The following is a 16,419-nucleotide window of genomic DNA, read 5'->3' on the forward strand; positions in this document are numbered from 1 at the left end:
TTTTCCCCGGCCTGCAAGGCCAGAGCAGACACTGCTCCCCAGTCCAAAGAGGTCCCTGCTAGGAAGTCCCTGATAGGAGAGGACCCCGAATACTGGAAGCTGAAGGCTGACCTAGAGGCCCAGTTCCCACAAGAGATGGTGGATCGGTATCTGCTCCCTCCGCATACCCCCAAGGAGATTCAGGCAACCCCTGCAGCCGCGCCAGAGAGTCCACTGCCCAGACCAGCTGAAGAAAGCCCATCCCCAGCACTGCCACCAAAGGAGTGCCAAGAAGAACTAAGGGGGAGAGGAGGCCAGGAAGCTGAGGAGCTGACTCCAGAGCCATACCCAGAGCCGGAGATGTTACCCTATTCCCGTTGGGATGAGGAGGACTTGACACCGTCCGCTGACGAAGATCTGCCTAAAAGTCTCACCTGGGAGTTTGCAAGCTGTACCACGCAGAGTTCAGGCCGCAAGACAAGGCGTCGCAACAGAACAACGCTGTCCCCTGCACCCCAATCTCCAGAGCAGAGGGAAGTTGCAGCCAGAGACCTACAGGAGAAGAGGTTACTGAGAAGGTCCAGAGCCCAGGTCAGAGGACCCCTTTGCAGAGGAGTAGTGGAGGATTTCAACTTGAAAAGCGGATACGGCTTTATTGTAGCCCCTGGTATCAAAGAAGGGATATTTGTCAACAGAAGAGATGTGAGCGCTCATCTGCCTAGAGGACACCCTGGCAGAAACCTAAAGATGGGGGATTCAGTACAATTCACTATGCATGAAGGCGAAAGAGGATTGTATGCGCTTGACGTAGCACTATGTACCAGTAAACCTTACAGCCACCCCATGCTACAAGAAAGAAAAGACAGAGATAAAGACACAGATGAAGATCAAGAAAGCAGAGACAAGGAACCTGCAGATGAGACAACAACAGATGAAGAAAGAGGCCAAGAAAGCAACAGGTGCCGCAGCCATACAGGCTCAAGCCCTGGTAAAGAGGAGTAAAGTAAAGTAAAGAAAGAAGTACAGAAGTTAAAGTTTTGAAAAGTTTTGTTTTGCAACGTTTAAGCATGTGCCCACAAAAACTATTGTGAGAAAACCATAAACCTTAAGGCTATGAACTGGCTATAGCCACAAACTCTCGCAGTGTAAATAGTTACACCAGAGGGCACCACCGCCACCAGAGTCAGCCTGTTTAGGGGCTTGGCTCGTCTGCAACCAGGAGGAGCCCGTCCGTATATAGGGCCTTGGCTCACCTGCGACCAGAGAGCATGCCTGTTTATGGGGCCTGGCTCTCCACCACAAAGAGGGTACCTGGTCAGCACCAACTGTGGAGGCCGCCTCTGCATCCTGCCAGAAGAGGCTGAAGGCGCGGATCCACCAGGCCAGGTATACCCTGAAACCACCAGCCCATGTAAGCCGCCTCTACATCCTGCCAGAAGTGGCTGAAGTCGCAGCCAACGTGAAAGGGTTTTGGGTGGGTTAACGGACTTGTGGGTGGAGGGTGGTGATGTATGGTACCTGGTGCTTTTAAAAATGTTTTACATGTTTTAATGTTTTATGCATTTTAAAATGTTGTCTTGCAGCCCGAGGACGTGCTGGTGATAACTAAGGGGGAATGTGGCGCCCCTGACCTGGTCAGGCACCACTGAGTACTGCACCCATGCTGGGGACAGTACAATACAGGTAATCCAGAAGGCTGACAGGGGTGTGGAACACAGGCGCATAGTAATCAGCTCTCACACATGTACCCATGAGAGGACCCCTGGGGATCCCAGGAGGGGGAAAAGCCTTGACCTTCACTGGAATAGTGGAGGGGGCCAAAAGCCTCCATCTCCTCTCAAGGGGTGTGGTGGAGAGTCTGGTTGCTAGGTGGCGTAGGCAAGAACAGGAGAGGAGGGGCAGTGAGTCAGTTAGAGCAGAGAACTCCAAAGGGCTCAGTGAGGAGCAGACCTGTGGGGCTGTTGCTGTCTAACAGCGCCCGCGCAGTGGCTACTGACGGGGGAGAACGGTCAACTAGGAGTGCTACCTGAAAGCCAGCTTCAGCTAGAGAGAAAGCACGGAGTGGGAAGTAAGGAGACTGCTAGAGAGCACCAGGCCCAACCGGGCGGCAGATCCCGAAGCGAAGATAGATCCAGCTTTCTTCTGCTAAACCTGCCGGTGTGGGGCTCTCAAAGCCCACACCACAACACCACAAAAGCCGCAGCCACGTAACCGCAGTGAGGGCCCATAGGTCACAGGAGGCAAGCAGCTGGAGTGGCCTGGTCCGGGGAACAAGCAAACGGCAAACAAAAGGGGGAGAGAGGCTGCAGCATCTTCCCTGGGCGACCCCCTAGGGACTCAAAGTCGGGGTCACCCCAAACCACCAAGGGCTAAGGAAGGCGAGTCAGTAGTCACCCTCATAAAGTCAGCCTGAAGGATACCTGGTTCCCATCTGGTTCATCCCAGCTACGCCCGGGCTACTCACCCTGCCATCAAATGTGAGTAAAGCCCTTGAAAGACAGTTCTGCCTGTGTGAGTCATTCTGCGACTTGTGGTACTACAAACCTACACCGGGCCCTGGGGCTTGCCTCACTCTCAGGAGGCTATTCCAACTAACTGCACATACCATCAGCCCCAGGCGACCCTCAACCTGCAGTGGCGGTCCCCACTGACCGCAATACTGAGAGTGGCGTCACGATCAAAACCGAAGATTCCCTACCTGTGACCAGCACCAGCTACGTGGAGTCCCTGAAGGTAATGCACCGACACAGCGTTTGCGGGGCTTCACATTTACATCTCTAGCTTTATTCTCTAGAACAGGGGTCTCAAACTCTGCTGAGTATAAGGATATAGAAAAAAAAATATTTGAGGGGCCGCATTCTTTGCTGGACCCAGTGACATTTTTAGTGATCGCATATTTTTTTTCTATACACCTTTTGGATCATGTTGTTTAAACATTTTTTGCTTGTTTATTATTATAAATGTGCAATTTTTTTATTTCAATTTATATATTAAAAATACTTTTTATGGAAAAATGTATTTTATTTTGATTTTTTTTTTACATTTTATCCCATTCTTGTAATATCGTTTTACAATTGCCACCATATAGTAATTTTGGCCAACTTTTTGTAGTTATATTTCCATCCTGGTCCTCATCTTTTAGTAATGTCCCCATCCTGTTGTAATGTGTCCATATTTTCCCCTGTAGTAATGTGCCCATATTGTCCCCTGTAGTAATGTGTCCATATTTTCCCCTGTAGTAATGTGCCCATATTGTCCCCTGTAGTAATGTGCCCATATTGTGCCCTGTAGTAATGTGCTCATATTGTCCCCTGTAGTAATGTGCCCATATTGTCCCAATTACTAATGTGCCCATATATTCCCCCTTCTAGTAATGTGCCCGTATTGTCCCCCTGAGGTAATGTGCCCATATTGCCCCCTTGCAGTAATGTGCCCATATTGTGCTCTTATAGTAATGTCCCATCCTGTAGTAATTTCCCGTTATTACGTTGTTTACATTTACACCTTTCATCCTTTCTCTCTGTATCCTCCTTACCTGCTTCTTGCAGCCTGCAAAGACCTAGACCCCATGACGGCCATGACGATTGCTATCTGGTACACGGGGCCGCCGCCATCAGCGTTTTCTTTCTCAGGAACGATTTACGGCACACTGCCGTCCTCACATCTTTACTAATGGCAGCTGCGCTGGCCAATCAGAATACACCCACATTAGCTGCTGGCCTCTGATTGGCTGGCGGCAGCGGCTATTAGTAAAGCTGTGTAGAGGCGTGCTTCTCTGCACGGTGCCATAAATTATACTCGCCTGAAGGAATGTGCTGACAGCGGCGGCTCCGTGTAAGCACTGGGCAGCAATCGTCATCGGGGTCTAGGTGTCTGTGGGCCGCAACAAGCAGCCTCAGGGGCAGCATGTGGCCCATGGGCCGCGTGTTTGAGACCTCTGCTCTAGAAGATGTATGTAGATATTTGTGTCTGCAGACCATCCAAAGAATTTTACGATTAGGGCTCACTCACACTAGCATTTATTCTCTCCTCCGAGATAATGGGATGCATTATGCAAATGACAATTGGCTCAACCTCTGCAGTGAGCGTGAGACGAGTGTCATTCACTGTGCTCCGATTCTCTTGTATGCGAGAATCAGAACACGTGTGGAGAAGATGGAGAGATTAATTTCTCCATCTTCTCCATTGTCTATATCGTCGTCAATTGGACTGCACTCAGATGACATCTGAGAGCAATCTGATGATTTCCACCCATAACCTTGAATGGGTGCACGCCATCTGATAATGGTGCCAATCTCAGCATGCATAATTTTTTTTTCTTATGCCGATTCGGCACTGCCCCATAGTATAACATTGGTTACAGAAGAATAATCTGTAGGTGGAAAGAACAGAATTTCAGCCACAGCCAGGTGCTCCCTGCAAGATTTTAGACAGAGAACTGAAAAGAATTATGAAAATTGTTGTCCAAGAGCCAAGAACCACCTGTACCAAGCTACAAAAAGACCTGGAAACAACAGGTACAATTATATCAAAGAAAATAATAACTAATGCACTCAACCTCCATGAACTATATGCACAATCACCCTGCAAAACTCCATTGCTGAGCTCAAAGCATGTTCAAGCGCGTTTAAAGTTTGCTCAACAACATTTAGACAAGCCTGTGAAATATTGGGTGAATATAGTCTGGTCAGATGAGACCAAAATTGAACTTTTTGGATGCCATAATACTCACTGTGTTTAGAGACCAAAAGGCAGTGCCTATCACCCCAAAAAAATACTATACCAACAGTGAAGTTTGGAGGTGGGAACATCATGGTATGCTGCTGTTTTTCAGTACTGACAAACTTCATATAATTGAAGAAAGCATGAATGGACACATGTACAGAGACATTCATGATAAAAAAATGTATCTGCTACCATCTACCAGGATGATGAAGATGAAATGAGGGTGGACATTTCAGCAAGACAATGATTTCAAACACACAGCCAAGCAATCTGTCAATTTGTTTCAGACCAAAAAAAAAGAAATCTGTTAGAATGGCCTAACCAATCACCTGAACTGAATCCTACTGAAAATTTATTGAAGGAACTGAAGCTCAGAGTTCACGGAAGGAGCCGAAGAACCTTCAGGATTTGAAGAATCTTTGGGCAAAAATCACACCAGAGCAATGCATGCAACTAGTTTCTCCATACCGGAGGTATCTTAAAGCTGACATCACCAACAAAGGCTTTTGTACGAAGTATGAATTAAATTTAACTAAGCATTGGCAGTGCTTTTTTATGCGTCATTTCTCATTATTACACATAACTTACTTTATTGACATCTATAGTTTGATTTCTTTGGCTGTGTGGATTGAATGGGTTGTTACCGACATCTGGTGAGAATTGCATGTCAATCCCTCCTTTAGAAATATATTTACTTAGAAATTTGGTGATGTTTTCAATACTTATTTCACCTGATGTATATTGTCAGACCATAACAAACGAACGTAATATACTATTATCAGTCAAAAGTTTAGAAGCAGCTGTTCATACATTGGTTATCCTTGTTCTTATTAGGGTGGTGTTACAGGGGACGATCTATCGTGCGATCGCACGAGCGATCGTACCCGCCCCCGTCGTTTGTGCGTCATGGGCAATTAGTTGCCCGTGGCGCACAAAGTCGTTAAGCCCCTATCACACGCACTTACCTCTTAGACGACGTCGCTGTGGGCGGCGAACATCCTCTTCCTGAAGAGGGAGGGACGTTCGGCGTCACAGCGACGTCACACAGCGGCCGGCCAATAGAAGCGGAGGGGCGTAGATGAGCGGGACGTAACATCCCGCCTACCTCCTTCCGCTTTTAAGCTGTGTTCGTCGTTCCCGGGGTGTCACACGGAGTGATGTGTGCTGCCTAGGGAACGATGAACAACCGGAGCACAGAATGAGGACCGACATTTTGAAAATGAACGACGTGTCAACGAGCAATGGATAAGGTGAGTATTTTTGCTCGATTACAGTCGTTCAGAGGTGTCACACGGTACGATATGTCAAACGATGCTGGATCTGCGTCACTAACGACGTGACCCCGAAGACATATCGCCCGATATATCGTACCGTGTGACGCCGGCCTTAGAATGTGTACATTGTAGATTTAGATTGAAGGCAGCAAAATCATGAATGGAAGCATATGGAAAGAAAGAGTAAAACTAGAATGTATTAAACCTCAGGTTCCTCAAAATACACCCTTTTTATTGGGATGACCGCTTTACAACCTCTTCTTGTTTGCAGACCTCAGTGGTGACTTCTTTGCAGCAATTTGACTATAAAGGTCTGGTTATTACAGTCTGAATAGTTGATGTTGAGATGTATCTCCTACTAAAGGCCACTTTACACGCTGTGATATCAGTACCGATATCGCTAGCGTGGGTACCCGCCCCCATCTGTTGTGTGACACGGGCAAATCACTGCCCGTGCCGCACATCGCCCGGACCCGTCACACGTACTTACCTGCCCGGCGACGTCGCTGTGACCGGCGAACCGCCTCCTTTCTAAGGGGCAGTTCGTTCAGCGTCACAGCGACGTCACAGCAGCGTCACTGAACCACCGCCCAATAGAAGCGGAGGGGCAGAGATGAGCGGGACGTAACATCCCGCCCACCTCCTTCCTTCGCATTGCGGCCGGGAGGCAGGTAAGGAGAGCTTCCTCGTTCCTGCGGCGTCACACGGAGCGATGTGTACTGCCGTAGGAACGAGGAACAACTTCGTTACTGCTGCAGTAACGATATTTGAGAATGGACCCCCATGTCACCGATGACTGATTTTGCACTTTTTGCGACGATGCAAAATCGCTCATAGGTGTCACACGCAACGGCATCGCTAATGCGGCCGGATGTGCGTCACAAATTCCGTGACCCCAACGATTTCGCATTAGCGATATCGTAGCGTGTAAAGCCCCCTTTAGTCTGTACATCATTTATAAGGGCCATTATCTGAGGAGCAGTCAATTTGAAGTTTCTGAGGCTGTTAACTCTGATGAACTTATCATCTGCAGCATAGGTAATTCTTAGTCTTCCGTTCCCATGACAGTCATTTTGAGAGCCAGATTTCTCATAGCTGTTGAAGGTTGTCATGACTGCACTTGAGGGTTCCTTAAGCTTTTTTAGCAATTTTCCAGATTGACTAACCTTCATGTCTCAAAATAAAGATGGACTGTCTTTTCTCTTTACTTAATTGTGTAGTTCTTGCCACATTCTGGCTTAGAACAGCTTGCAATAGAGCTCAGCGCTTTATGGGACCAACACTGGTCTACAACACTGTTTCTACAAAACACACCTGTCGCAAACACTTTTCGTAGGCAGTTGATTTTACAAATTAACTCTTGACGAGGCATACTTGTTCTTTGGAAGCCATTCATGGTAAATAACTTTTGAAGCTGATTGTTAAATTGTCATTAAAGTAAAAAAAGGGAATACTAAGAAAGGTTTCACATTTTCTAGTTTGTTTCACACATATTTCTTATTGTTTCCATACGTGCACCTTTGTGGTTTTGCTACCTTCACTCTGAATCTACAATATGCACATTTCAATAATCCCAAGGAAAACCATTGTATGAAAAAGTATGTCCAATCTTTTGATCAGAATTGTATGTAGCAGTGACAATTCATTGTTAGTCAGCTATGAACCTCCTAATTCATAGCAATGCTAAGCACACTTCTTGTTTGTTTTGTAGACTCTGCTTGAGAAGTGCCAAAACATTGTTTCCATGTCTCTGCTGGGCTCTCCACATCTTTCTGATGCAACTTTCAAAATGCTGGCGCAAGGACGAAAGCTTGTAAAAATCAGCATTGAAGGTAGTATAACCCAAATTGTTTTCTAGTTTACCTATCGTACTTATACCCTAAAATTACAATAATATCTCAATATTTTCCAACAGGAAACAGTCGTATTACTGATGGCAGCATTAAGGCAATCAGCAGATCCAGTCCTAACTTGAACCACATTTATGTTGCTGATTGCCAAAAAATTACTGATATCAGTCTTAAGACTCTTGCATCACTGAAGAATATAGCCGTGTTGAATGTAGCAGACTGCATTAGGTAAAATCATATAATAGCATTCAGTTAAAGGCAATCTGTCAACAGGTATTTGCTGCCTCATATAAGAGCAGCATAATTTAAACTCAGAGACCCTTATTCTAGGTATGTGTCACTTAGTTGCTGCTAGGTGTAATTTTTATAAAATCTTTATTTCACCAGCAGGAAATTATCAGTATTGGATTATTTTGACTTGCTGCCAGGTAGTACAACCACGCCCCCACATCTGTTTGGCCTCTTTCTTTGTGGACTGTTCATAGGCAGAAAGCTGACAATCAGACACATCCTATATGGCTTGTGTCCTAAATGTCTTACAGATAATCATTGCGGACATTGCCAACTTACCTTTTTGCATTTTCCTTCCCGCCAACCAACTTCCATTTAAGGGCTATAACCACATAGTATACTGTACAATAGAAACAAAATCCAAGTGCGGTGAAATTGCTAACCCCTCCCTACAATTCTGACACTGTATTTTTGAGAACTGTTTATGTGGTAAAAATGACTAGTTATTATTCTCACTTTTAGTATAATTACAGTGATACCAAACGTCTTCAGCTTTTTTATTATTGTAGTGGTAAAAAAAACCTCGGATATTTGTAAAAAAAAAAAATATATATATTATTATTATTATGTTGTTATTTTCCAAGACCAGTAAAATTTTCATTTTTCGGTTTATGGAGCTTTGTGAGCGCTTGTTTTTACAGGGGCGAGCTGATGATTTTATTGATTTTATCTTTGGAAACATTTGACATCTTGATCACTTCTTGTGCATTTTTTATAGTGTTGTGGCAACAAAAAAAAATGCAATTTTGGTATTTACTACTTAATGTATTTATTAGTGAGGAGCGGACTTGAAGATACCCAGGATCGGTGGGTCCAACCAGATAAAAAAAAGATTCTTCTACTGTCCCTGAGCTCATAAACTATAAAGAAAAGATACACAGGGCTGTTCCTGTACCCCAGATAATAGCTGCTTCCATGCAGTTCGGGAAAAGGGAGCATGACCACCTCTGTCATGCCCCCTAGTCTCGAACAGAACAGAAGCAGCTATTATTACCTTGGGCTGGCTATTATAAGGGGGCTGGCTGTAACCCACAGCATGTAGCAGGTCACGCCCCCTTATGTGTTATGTAACATCCCAGAGGGCAGGAGGAGCACCAAGGAGCAGCTCCTGTGTCACACTGAATTACAGGAACAGCACTGTGCATCTCATTTTTAGAGTTTATGAGGGCAGGAACAGTATAATTTTTTTTATATCTCTAGAGTATTTCTTTAATCAACAAGCAAAACATTCATTAGTTGGGTCAAACTATCTTTTGGTTTGCGCAAAAGATCATCATTCTCGGCAGCACATTATCATGCGTAAGCCGGACCTGTGCTATATTGTACATTTAGCAAATATGCTGGGAGAATTGGCCTGAATTCAGGTTATGGAACATATGGATCAGATCACTAGGTTATATTTTCTTATTATTTTTCTAGTTCTTTACTTGTTCCTATAAATGATGCCTTGTTATCCGCCTTACCTTACCTGTCTATTTCCCTTATTCTGTGCCTGAATTTGCCTAATAGCAATATCCCTGAGATTGACGTTTCCCAACGTTAAGCAATGACATCAATTTTCCGAAAGATTCTGGGAGTTTACTCATTTTTATGCATCACTTAATAAATATGACATTTATATCTAAGATTTGTCGGGCTACCATTGTCCAAATGTAATCCAAAACCAGTGCATTTTCTTTTCCAGAATCAGTGACCCAGGGGTACGACAAGTTGTAGAAGGCCCTTCCGGAAACAAGATAAGAGAACTAAATTTAACAAACTGTCTACGTGTCAGTGACTTATCACTTCTCAGAATAGCACAAAAGTAAGAGCAATTAAAAACACATACTAAAATTCACCGGCATTTTATTAGTTCATGGTAATTAATGATGAGTATTATTAATCAATCAAGTTTATATTATGACTATCTGCTTAAAATCCTTGATCAGTGCTGTATGAGGAGGGGAGGTGGTATATAATGCGAGTGACACAACGGGTAACAAATAGGGTAATACGCGCCAGCTGTGTATACATTAACTTAGAAGTGCTGATTAATATGCCAAGCATTTATGCCAACACGTAATAAACTATCCTAGTACGTTTCCTATGCGACATGCAAGTTGATCGGGGGACAACAGGAAAAACATATGGAAAAGACAGACTTATTTTAACTATTTAGTTGCCAAATAATTGCAAGAAAAGTATTTTTACTCCAATGGGGTTGTTATAGGAACGATGTGATCAGTTGTAGATCAGCGCATAATATAGTTTGGCGGTGAGCTTAGATTAATCACATTATTGAGCTTAGATTAAATCATATAGTTCAAAGGGATCTGTAAATGCAACTACATGAGGTTCGACAACTATATTAATAGAAGGAGTCTGGAGAGGAGTTTCAGTGTTAATTTTTATTTACACTGCCAGATTATTGTGAATGAGTGTTCTTACTAATGCTCATTTCACAATAATCTTGCAGTCTTAAAAGGTTGCCGATTACCCAATGAAAAAGCAAACCACTTGTTCGCCAAGTGAAATGTTCTTTTGCGGAACAAAAGATGATATTTCACAATGTCCTGTGTAATCCGGACTCATACTGCTGAGAACAATGCGAACAGTAAGTAAAGCAGGAAAAGAATAGCCATAATCTAAGAGGCCATAAAAATATACAAGCCAATGTTAGCCCTAAAAATGCTGTAAAATGTTAAGTACTTACCTATGAAAAAAACAAGGACAGTCAACAGGAAGGTAGTACATGGGCAGGGTCCCACCACACTGTGATTTTCCTAAAGAAGGAGAGAGACTCTCCGAAACGCGTAGAAAAATCAATCACTACTTGTATACTCCTGGATATTTCCTTTAATACGGCAGCGCAGAAATAACACCTAGATTTTTTCCTTGGATATTTTTCATCTACACATGGGGCTGCTGGAGCCGTACACTGAGGCCTTATCAGTTTGGTTGTGACTCATACAACTTGAACAGGTGAGTCCCTCCAAAGCTTGGCTGTCTTTATAATTCTCAGATAAGAACATATTTTTGCGCTTTTTGTCCTGCAGCTTATCACAAGACCATTCACACCTATGAGACATCTCAGGATGTGTAGGTATCTTAACCACATAGCATCGTAATCTAGGTTCATAATATGGAAAAACTTGTCAGTTGCATCTTGCATTGGGTTTAACTGCTGATGCATTAACAAGGTTTTACTTATCTGTTTTTTTTTTAAATTAATAAGTCTTTATGAATAATATAAAAAATGATTACTTAAAGGGAACTTTTCATGTTCTCAGCGCTATTAACATCGTTCTAGAGCTGGCCAGCTGCTGCACTGAGTGCTCGGCTAGCGGGATGAAATTAACCTTATTCCTTCTGGCAGCCTCCTGCTTTCAATTATAGAAAGGTGCCGGCGAGGCTTCAATCACCGCTCAGTACATACGTACAGTGAGTGTCGGCTGTATCTACGCCATGGCACATTGACTGAGAGCTGTCTTTGCACTAATACGCATCAGAGCCAGCTGTCAGTCCGTGGCCAGCATGTGTACAACTGCCGTTCACTGTATACTAATAGAATTACCAAAAAAAAAGACCTGAATATAAATGAGAGTAATACTGAACATCCAAAAGAACCAACCGCTGGATTGGAATAAAACCCCATATGCAACACTGAAGAAACAGCAAAATGTCTCCTGCAAAAAATGACAATTTTTATTTGTTCAAAAGTGGGTAAAATAGCACAGTATACAGCAATATGTAAAACATGGAGAAACAGGTAATCATGATAATCATAAAATGTGAAACCAAGAAATAAGGTTATTGATATACAGTACATGTTATTGCACATAATAATACAAAATGCACAACATGTAGTGACAGTATGGAAATTTGTATTGTTTATACATCCAATAGATATAATAAAATGCAACATACTACTTAGCAAAATATCATTGTAACCTGGATTAAGTATATAACAATGCTGAACACATGACACATTTAAATTATATGTTTCCACACTGAGTAATAAAAAGCTCTGCAGCCAAGCAGCATAAGGGTATGTGCACACGATCAGGACCCGCTGTGTCCTGGATGCGGCGGGTCCTGACCTGTGGGGCCACGAGTCTCCTTCGCAAGAGACCACAGCTGCTCGTGCCGACAATCCAGGCTTTGGGTAGTTGCAGTTACTCGCTGTGCTCTCCCTGCAGAGAACGTTTGCATGTTTGCAGCAAAGAACTGACATGCTGCGGCTTGGGATGCCACACCACAGGTCAGTTTTCGCTGTGAGAAAAACACGCACAGTGGGTATGGGATTCCTCGAAATCCCATCCACTGTGCTTCTACTGTACAACGCAGCATTTTGGAATTTCCGGATCGTGGGCTCGCAGCCTAAGGCTGTGTTCCCACTTTTAGAGTTCACAGCATTTTGGGTGCATTGTGTTGTTTTTTACCCATTTTTAAAGAAAAATTTACATTTCTTGCAAAAGAAACATTTTGCTGTTTCTTCAGTGTTGCATATGGGATTTTGTTCCAGTCCGGCGTGTGGTTCTTTTGGATGTTCACTGTATACTAAGTGGTGAATGAAGGCACGCTGGCATGCCTATATAAATAAAAGCCAGAGGCTGCTGGGAGAAACAAAGTTAATTTCCTCCCAGTGGCCGTATTTTCAGTGTGGCAACTGGGCAGGTATAGAACGCTTTTAACCTGGACATTAACTCCATATCAATAGGTTAATTGTGTACAGTTCCCTTTAATGCCTCGTGCACACGTTCAGTATTTGGTGAGTTTTTAAACCTCACTATTTGTAAGTCTAAACCAGGAGTGGGTGACAGATGTAGGAGTGGTGCAAATGTTTCTATTATACTTTTCCTCTGCTTGTTCCACTCCTGGTTTTGGCTTACAGATACGGAGGTAAAAAAAACCTCCCCAACTACTGAAGGTGTGCACGGGGCCTACAGCGTCAACAAATTTGAAAAATTCCAATTTGAATCCATCACCACCCCTTTTTTTCCCTACTCAAGAAATGTTACACCTTCACGTACATCTGTGAACTATGAATACTACAGTTGTGTTGTTGCTTGGTTTGTATTATGACAGTACTGTGAAATTGGCTCCATATTTGTGGGTGTAGAAATCCGTTCAATGTGATTTGTTTTGGACACACATTAATGCCTCTGATGTCATGTTCACTCTTGCCAATTCTGCAGACATTCGGCCGACTTTCCAGCCAAAACTGAATTGCTGGAGTAAATTTTATAGGGTGTTTTTTCTTGCTCACTATGCATTTTGGATTGATAGGACTGGTTTGTAACTATGTTGGTATTTGAAACATTGCCATGTCCTTCTGCCTTAATAGCACACAGTGTTACTAGAATCAATTATTTAATTTAACCTGATGATAGAGATAATGTGTATTATCAGCAGGATCCTTCTAGCCTGTAATTAGCTCATACATCTATTATGGTATTTCATTATAACCTTTGGATTAGGAGGTGGACGTAACCTCCCCACCCTTTGGAGGCAAGTTAACCACTTTCCTGCTTTACGCATGTGATGTGATCGCAGTTGCACAAGGGTATTCAAGTGCATTGTAATAAAATAAAATGTAAAAGTCCCTATATAGAAAAAAACTCTGTATAATAAAACAAATGGTCAATACAAGTTTTTTAAGTTCTAGGAACAGCTGTAAAAATGGCTCTACATCATGTGATACTACTTATGTTTTTGCTGAGTAATCTTTTCCTAATTGTAGATGTCATAATCTAAACTTTCTGAGCCTCCGTTACTGTGAAAATGTGACCGACTCTGGCATTGAACTCCTTGGGAATATGACTTCACTTATTTCCATTGATATTTCTGGGACCAACATTACAGACCAAGTAAGTATAATTGGTCACCATAATTGCTGCAATTCAGCTTAAACATACAGAGAATCATGAATTCAGGACAAGTAGGGTCAAGCTATTTTCTGCTGAAATTATAACCAGATTTGGAGAGATCGGCGAAGTGCACAGCCAAAATGGAGACAGTCACTCTCCATTATCTACAATGATAACTCCTATTACTGCAGTTGTAGGCAGAAGCCACTGCAGTAATACTCACCCAATTCATTAAAAGGCACACACCACTTAATAAATTAGGAATCTTACCAGTCCCGTGCGCCTCCAGTACAAATGAACATCCACACATGTATATACACACACAGAAAATACGTACATACAAACACACACACACACACATATATATATATATATATATATATATATATATATATATATATATATATATATATATATATATATATATATATATATTTATAGTACAGACCAAAAGTTTGGACACACCTTCTCATTCAAAGAGTTTTCTTTATTTTCAGGGCTCTGAAAATTGTAGATTCACATTGAAGGCATCAAGACTATGAATTAAAACATGTGGAATGAAATACTTAAAAAAGTGTGAAACAACTGAAAATATGTCTTATATTCTAGTTTCTTAAAAGTAGCCACCTTTTGCTTTGATTACTGCTTTGCACACTCTTGGCATTCTCTTGATGACCTTCAAGAGGTAGTCACCGGAAATGGTCTTCCAACAGTCTTGAAGAAGTTCCCAGAGATGCTTAGCACTTGTTGGCCCTTTTGCCTTCACTCGCGGTCCAGCTCACCCCAAACCATCTCGATTAGGTTCAGGTCTGGTGACTGTGGAGACCAGGTCATCTGGCGTAACACCCCATCACTCTCCTTCTTAGTCAAATAGTCCTTACACAGCCTGGAGGTGTGTTTGGGGTCATTGTCCTGTTGAAAAGTAAATGATGGTCCAACTAAATGCAAACCGGATGGAATAGCACGCCGCTGCAAGATGCTGTGGTAGCCATGCTGGTTCTGTATGCCTTCAATTTTGAATAAATCCCCAACAGTGTCACCAGCAAAGCACCCCCACACCATCACACCTCCTCCTCCATGCTTCACGGTGGGAACCAGGCATGTAGAGTCTATCCGTTCACCTTTTCTACAAAGACACGGTGATTGGATCCAAAGATCTCAAATTTGGACTCATCAGACCAAAGCACAGATTTCCACTGGTCTAATGTCCATTCCTTGTGTTCTTTACCCCAAACAAGCCTTTTCTGCTTGTTACCTGTTTTTAGCAGTGATTCCCTAGCAGCTATTTTACCAAGAAGGCCTGCTACACAAAGTCTGCTCTTAACAGATATATATATATATATATATATATATATATATATATATATATATATTATATATACAGACAGACAAAGAGCCGTCAGTACGGGTGTGGTGCCAGAACCGCCATCAGTACATATATACAGCACAAAGCTTAGTTCAGCAATGAATTGTAATGTCAGTCAGCCCCATATATAGTTGTATTACTTGAATCTACAATTCTCATTATGTCCTTACCACTGGTAAGGAGATATTATGAGTTATCAGTCATCATCAGACTGTGGAACATACAGGGACCACAATACTTATGAGACACAGGCAAATAAACATTTACATGCAGATGACGTCATCTCAGATTGGAGTTGTTCTTGTCCCTTTTATCTTCATGTAGTATAGACACCATAATAAGATTTCACGGTCACTGCTTTTCTCTCCAGATTTCCCGCCACTTAGTCTTCTGCAGCACTTCCTGAAGCGGTGCCTTTAAAAATAAAATTATTATTATTATTATACTTGCAATTATTAAGGTGACATCACCGAGATGCATATTTTATTCTCCACATCACCCGCTTCCTTCTCCTAACCTTTTTTCATTTAAGTGACTTTGAACTTTTATGGCACACACTGCCCCTGTCCATAATATCCCCAACATACTGCTTTCTCCATAATATCCTCCCCACACACTGCCCCTCTCTATAATATCACCAACACACTGCCTCTCTCCATAATAACCCCCCACACAATGGCCATCTCCAAAAAACTCCCCAAACTACCCCTTTCCATAATGTCCCCCCAAACTTCCACTTTCTATAATATCTATAATATCTCCCCCATACGACATCTCTGCTTAAAGTACCCTCCTCAATCCTTGTTATAGTACGCTTCCTTTCTCAATCCCCCCCAATTGCTCCATAATGTCCCAATTTGTTTCATAAAGTCTCCCATTGCTTCATAATGTCTCAATTTATTCTATGATATCCCCCTTTGCCCCATAATGTCCCTTTTAAAGAAAATCACTGTGTCCTCTCCACCTCTGATGCCGATGGCAGTGTGAGGACATCACTGCAGGGTACTGACCTCATCAAGCTGCTGCATGTCATTTCAGGGACTGAGAAGCTCGCCTCCACCTCAGGCCTCCAACACACATCCGTG

General features: G+C 42.8%; 1 protein-coding gene across 1 annotated transcript in view; it reads left to right on the plus strand.

Moving 5' to 3' along the window:
- Positions 1–16,419, plus strand: part of FBXL13 (F-box and leucine rich repeat protein 13) — a 400,423-nt gene that overhangs the window by 316,024 nt on the left and 67,980 nt on the right. The window contains exons 14-17 of the mRNA XM_075345189.1: positions 7,690–7,810; positions 7,894–8,056; positions 9,804–9,923; positions 13,842–13,968. Coding sequence (XP_075201304.1) covers positions 7,690–7,810; positions 7,894–8,056; positions 9,804–9,923; positions 13,842–13,968 — 531 coding nt within the window. The remainder of the gene's footprint in view (positions 1–7,689; positions 7,811–7,893; positions 8,057–9,803; positions 9,924–13,841; positions 13,969–16,419) is intronic.

This window comes from Anomaloglossus baeobatrachus, chromosome 4 (assembly GCF_048569485.1).
Source record: "Anomaloglossus baeobatrachus isolate aAnoBae1 chromosome 4, aAnoBae1.hap1, whole genome shotgun sequence".
Taxonomy (NCBI): Eukaryota; Metazoa; Chordata; class Amphibia; order Anura; family Aromobatidae; genus Anomaloglossus; species Anomaloglossus baeobatrachus.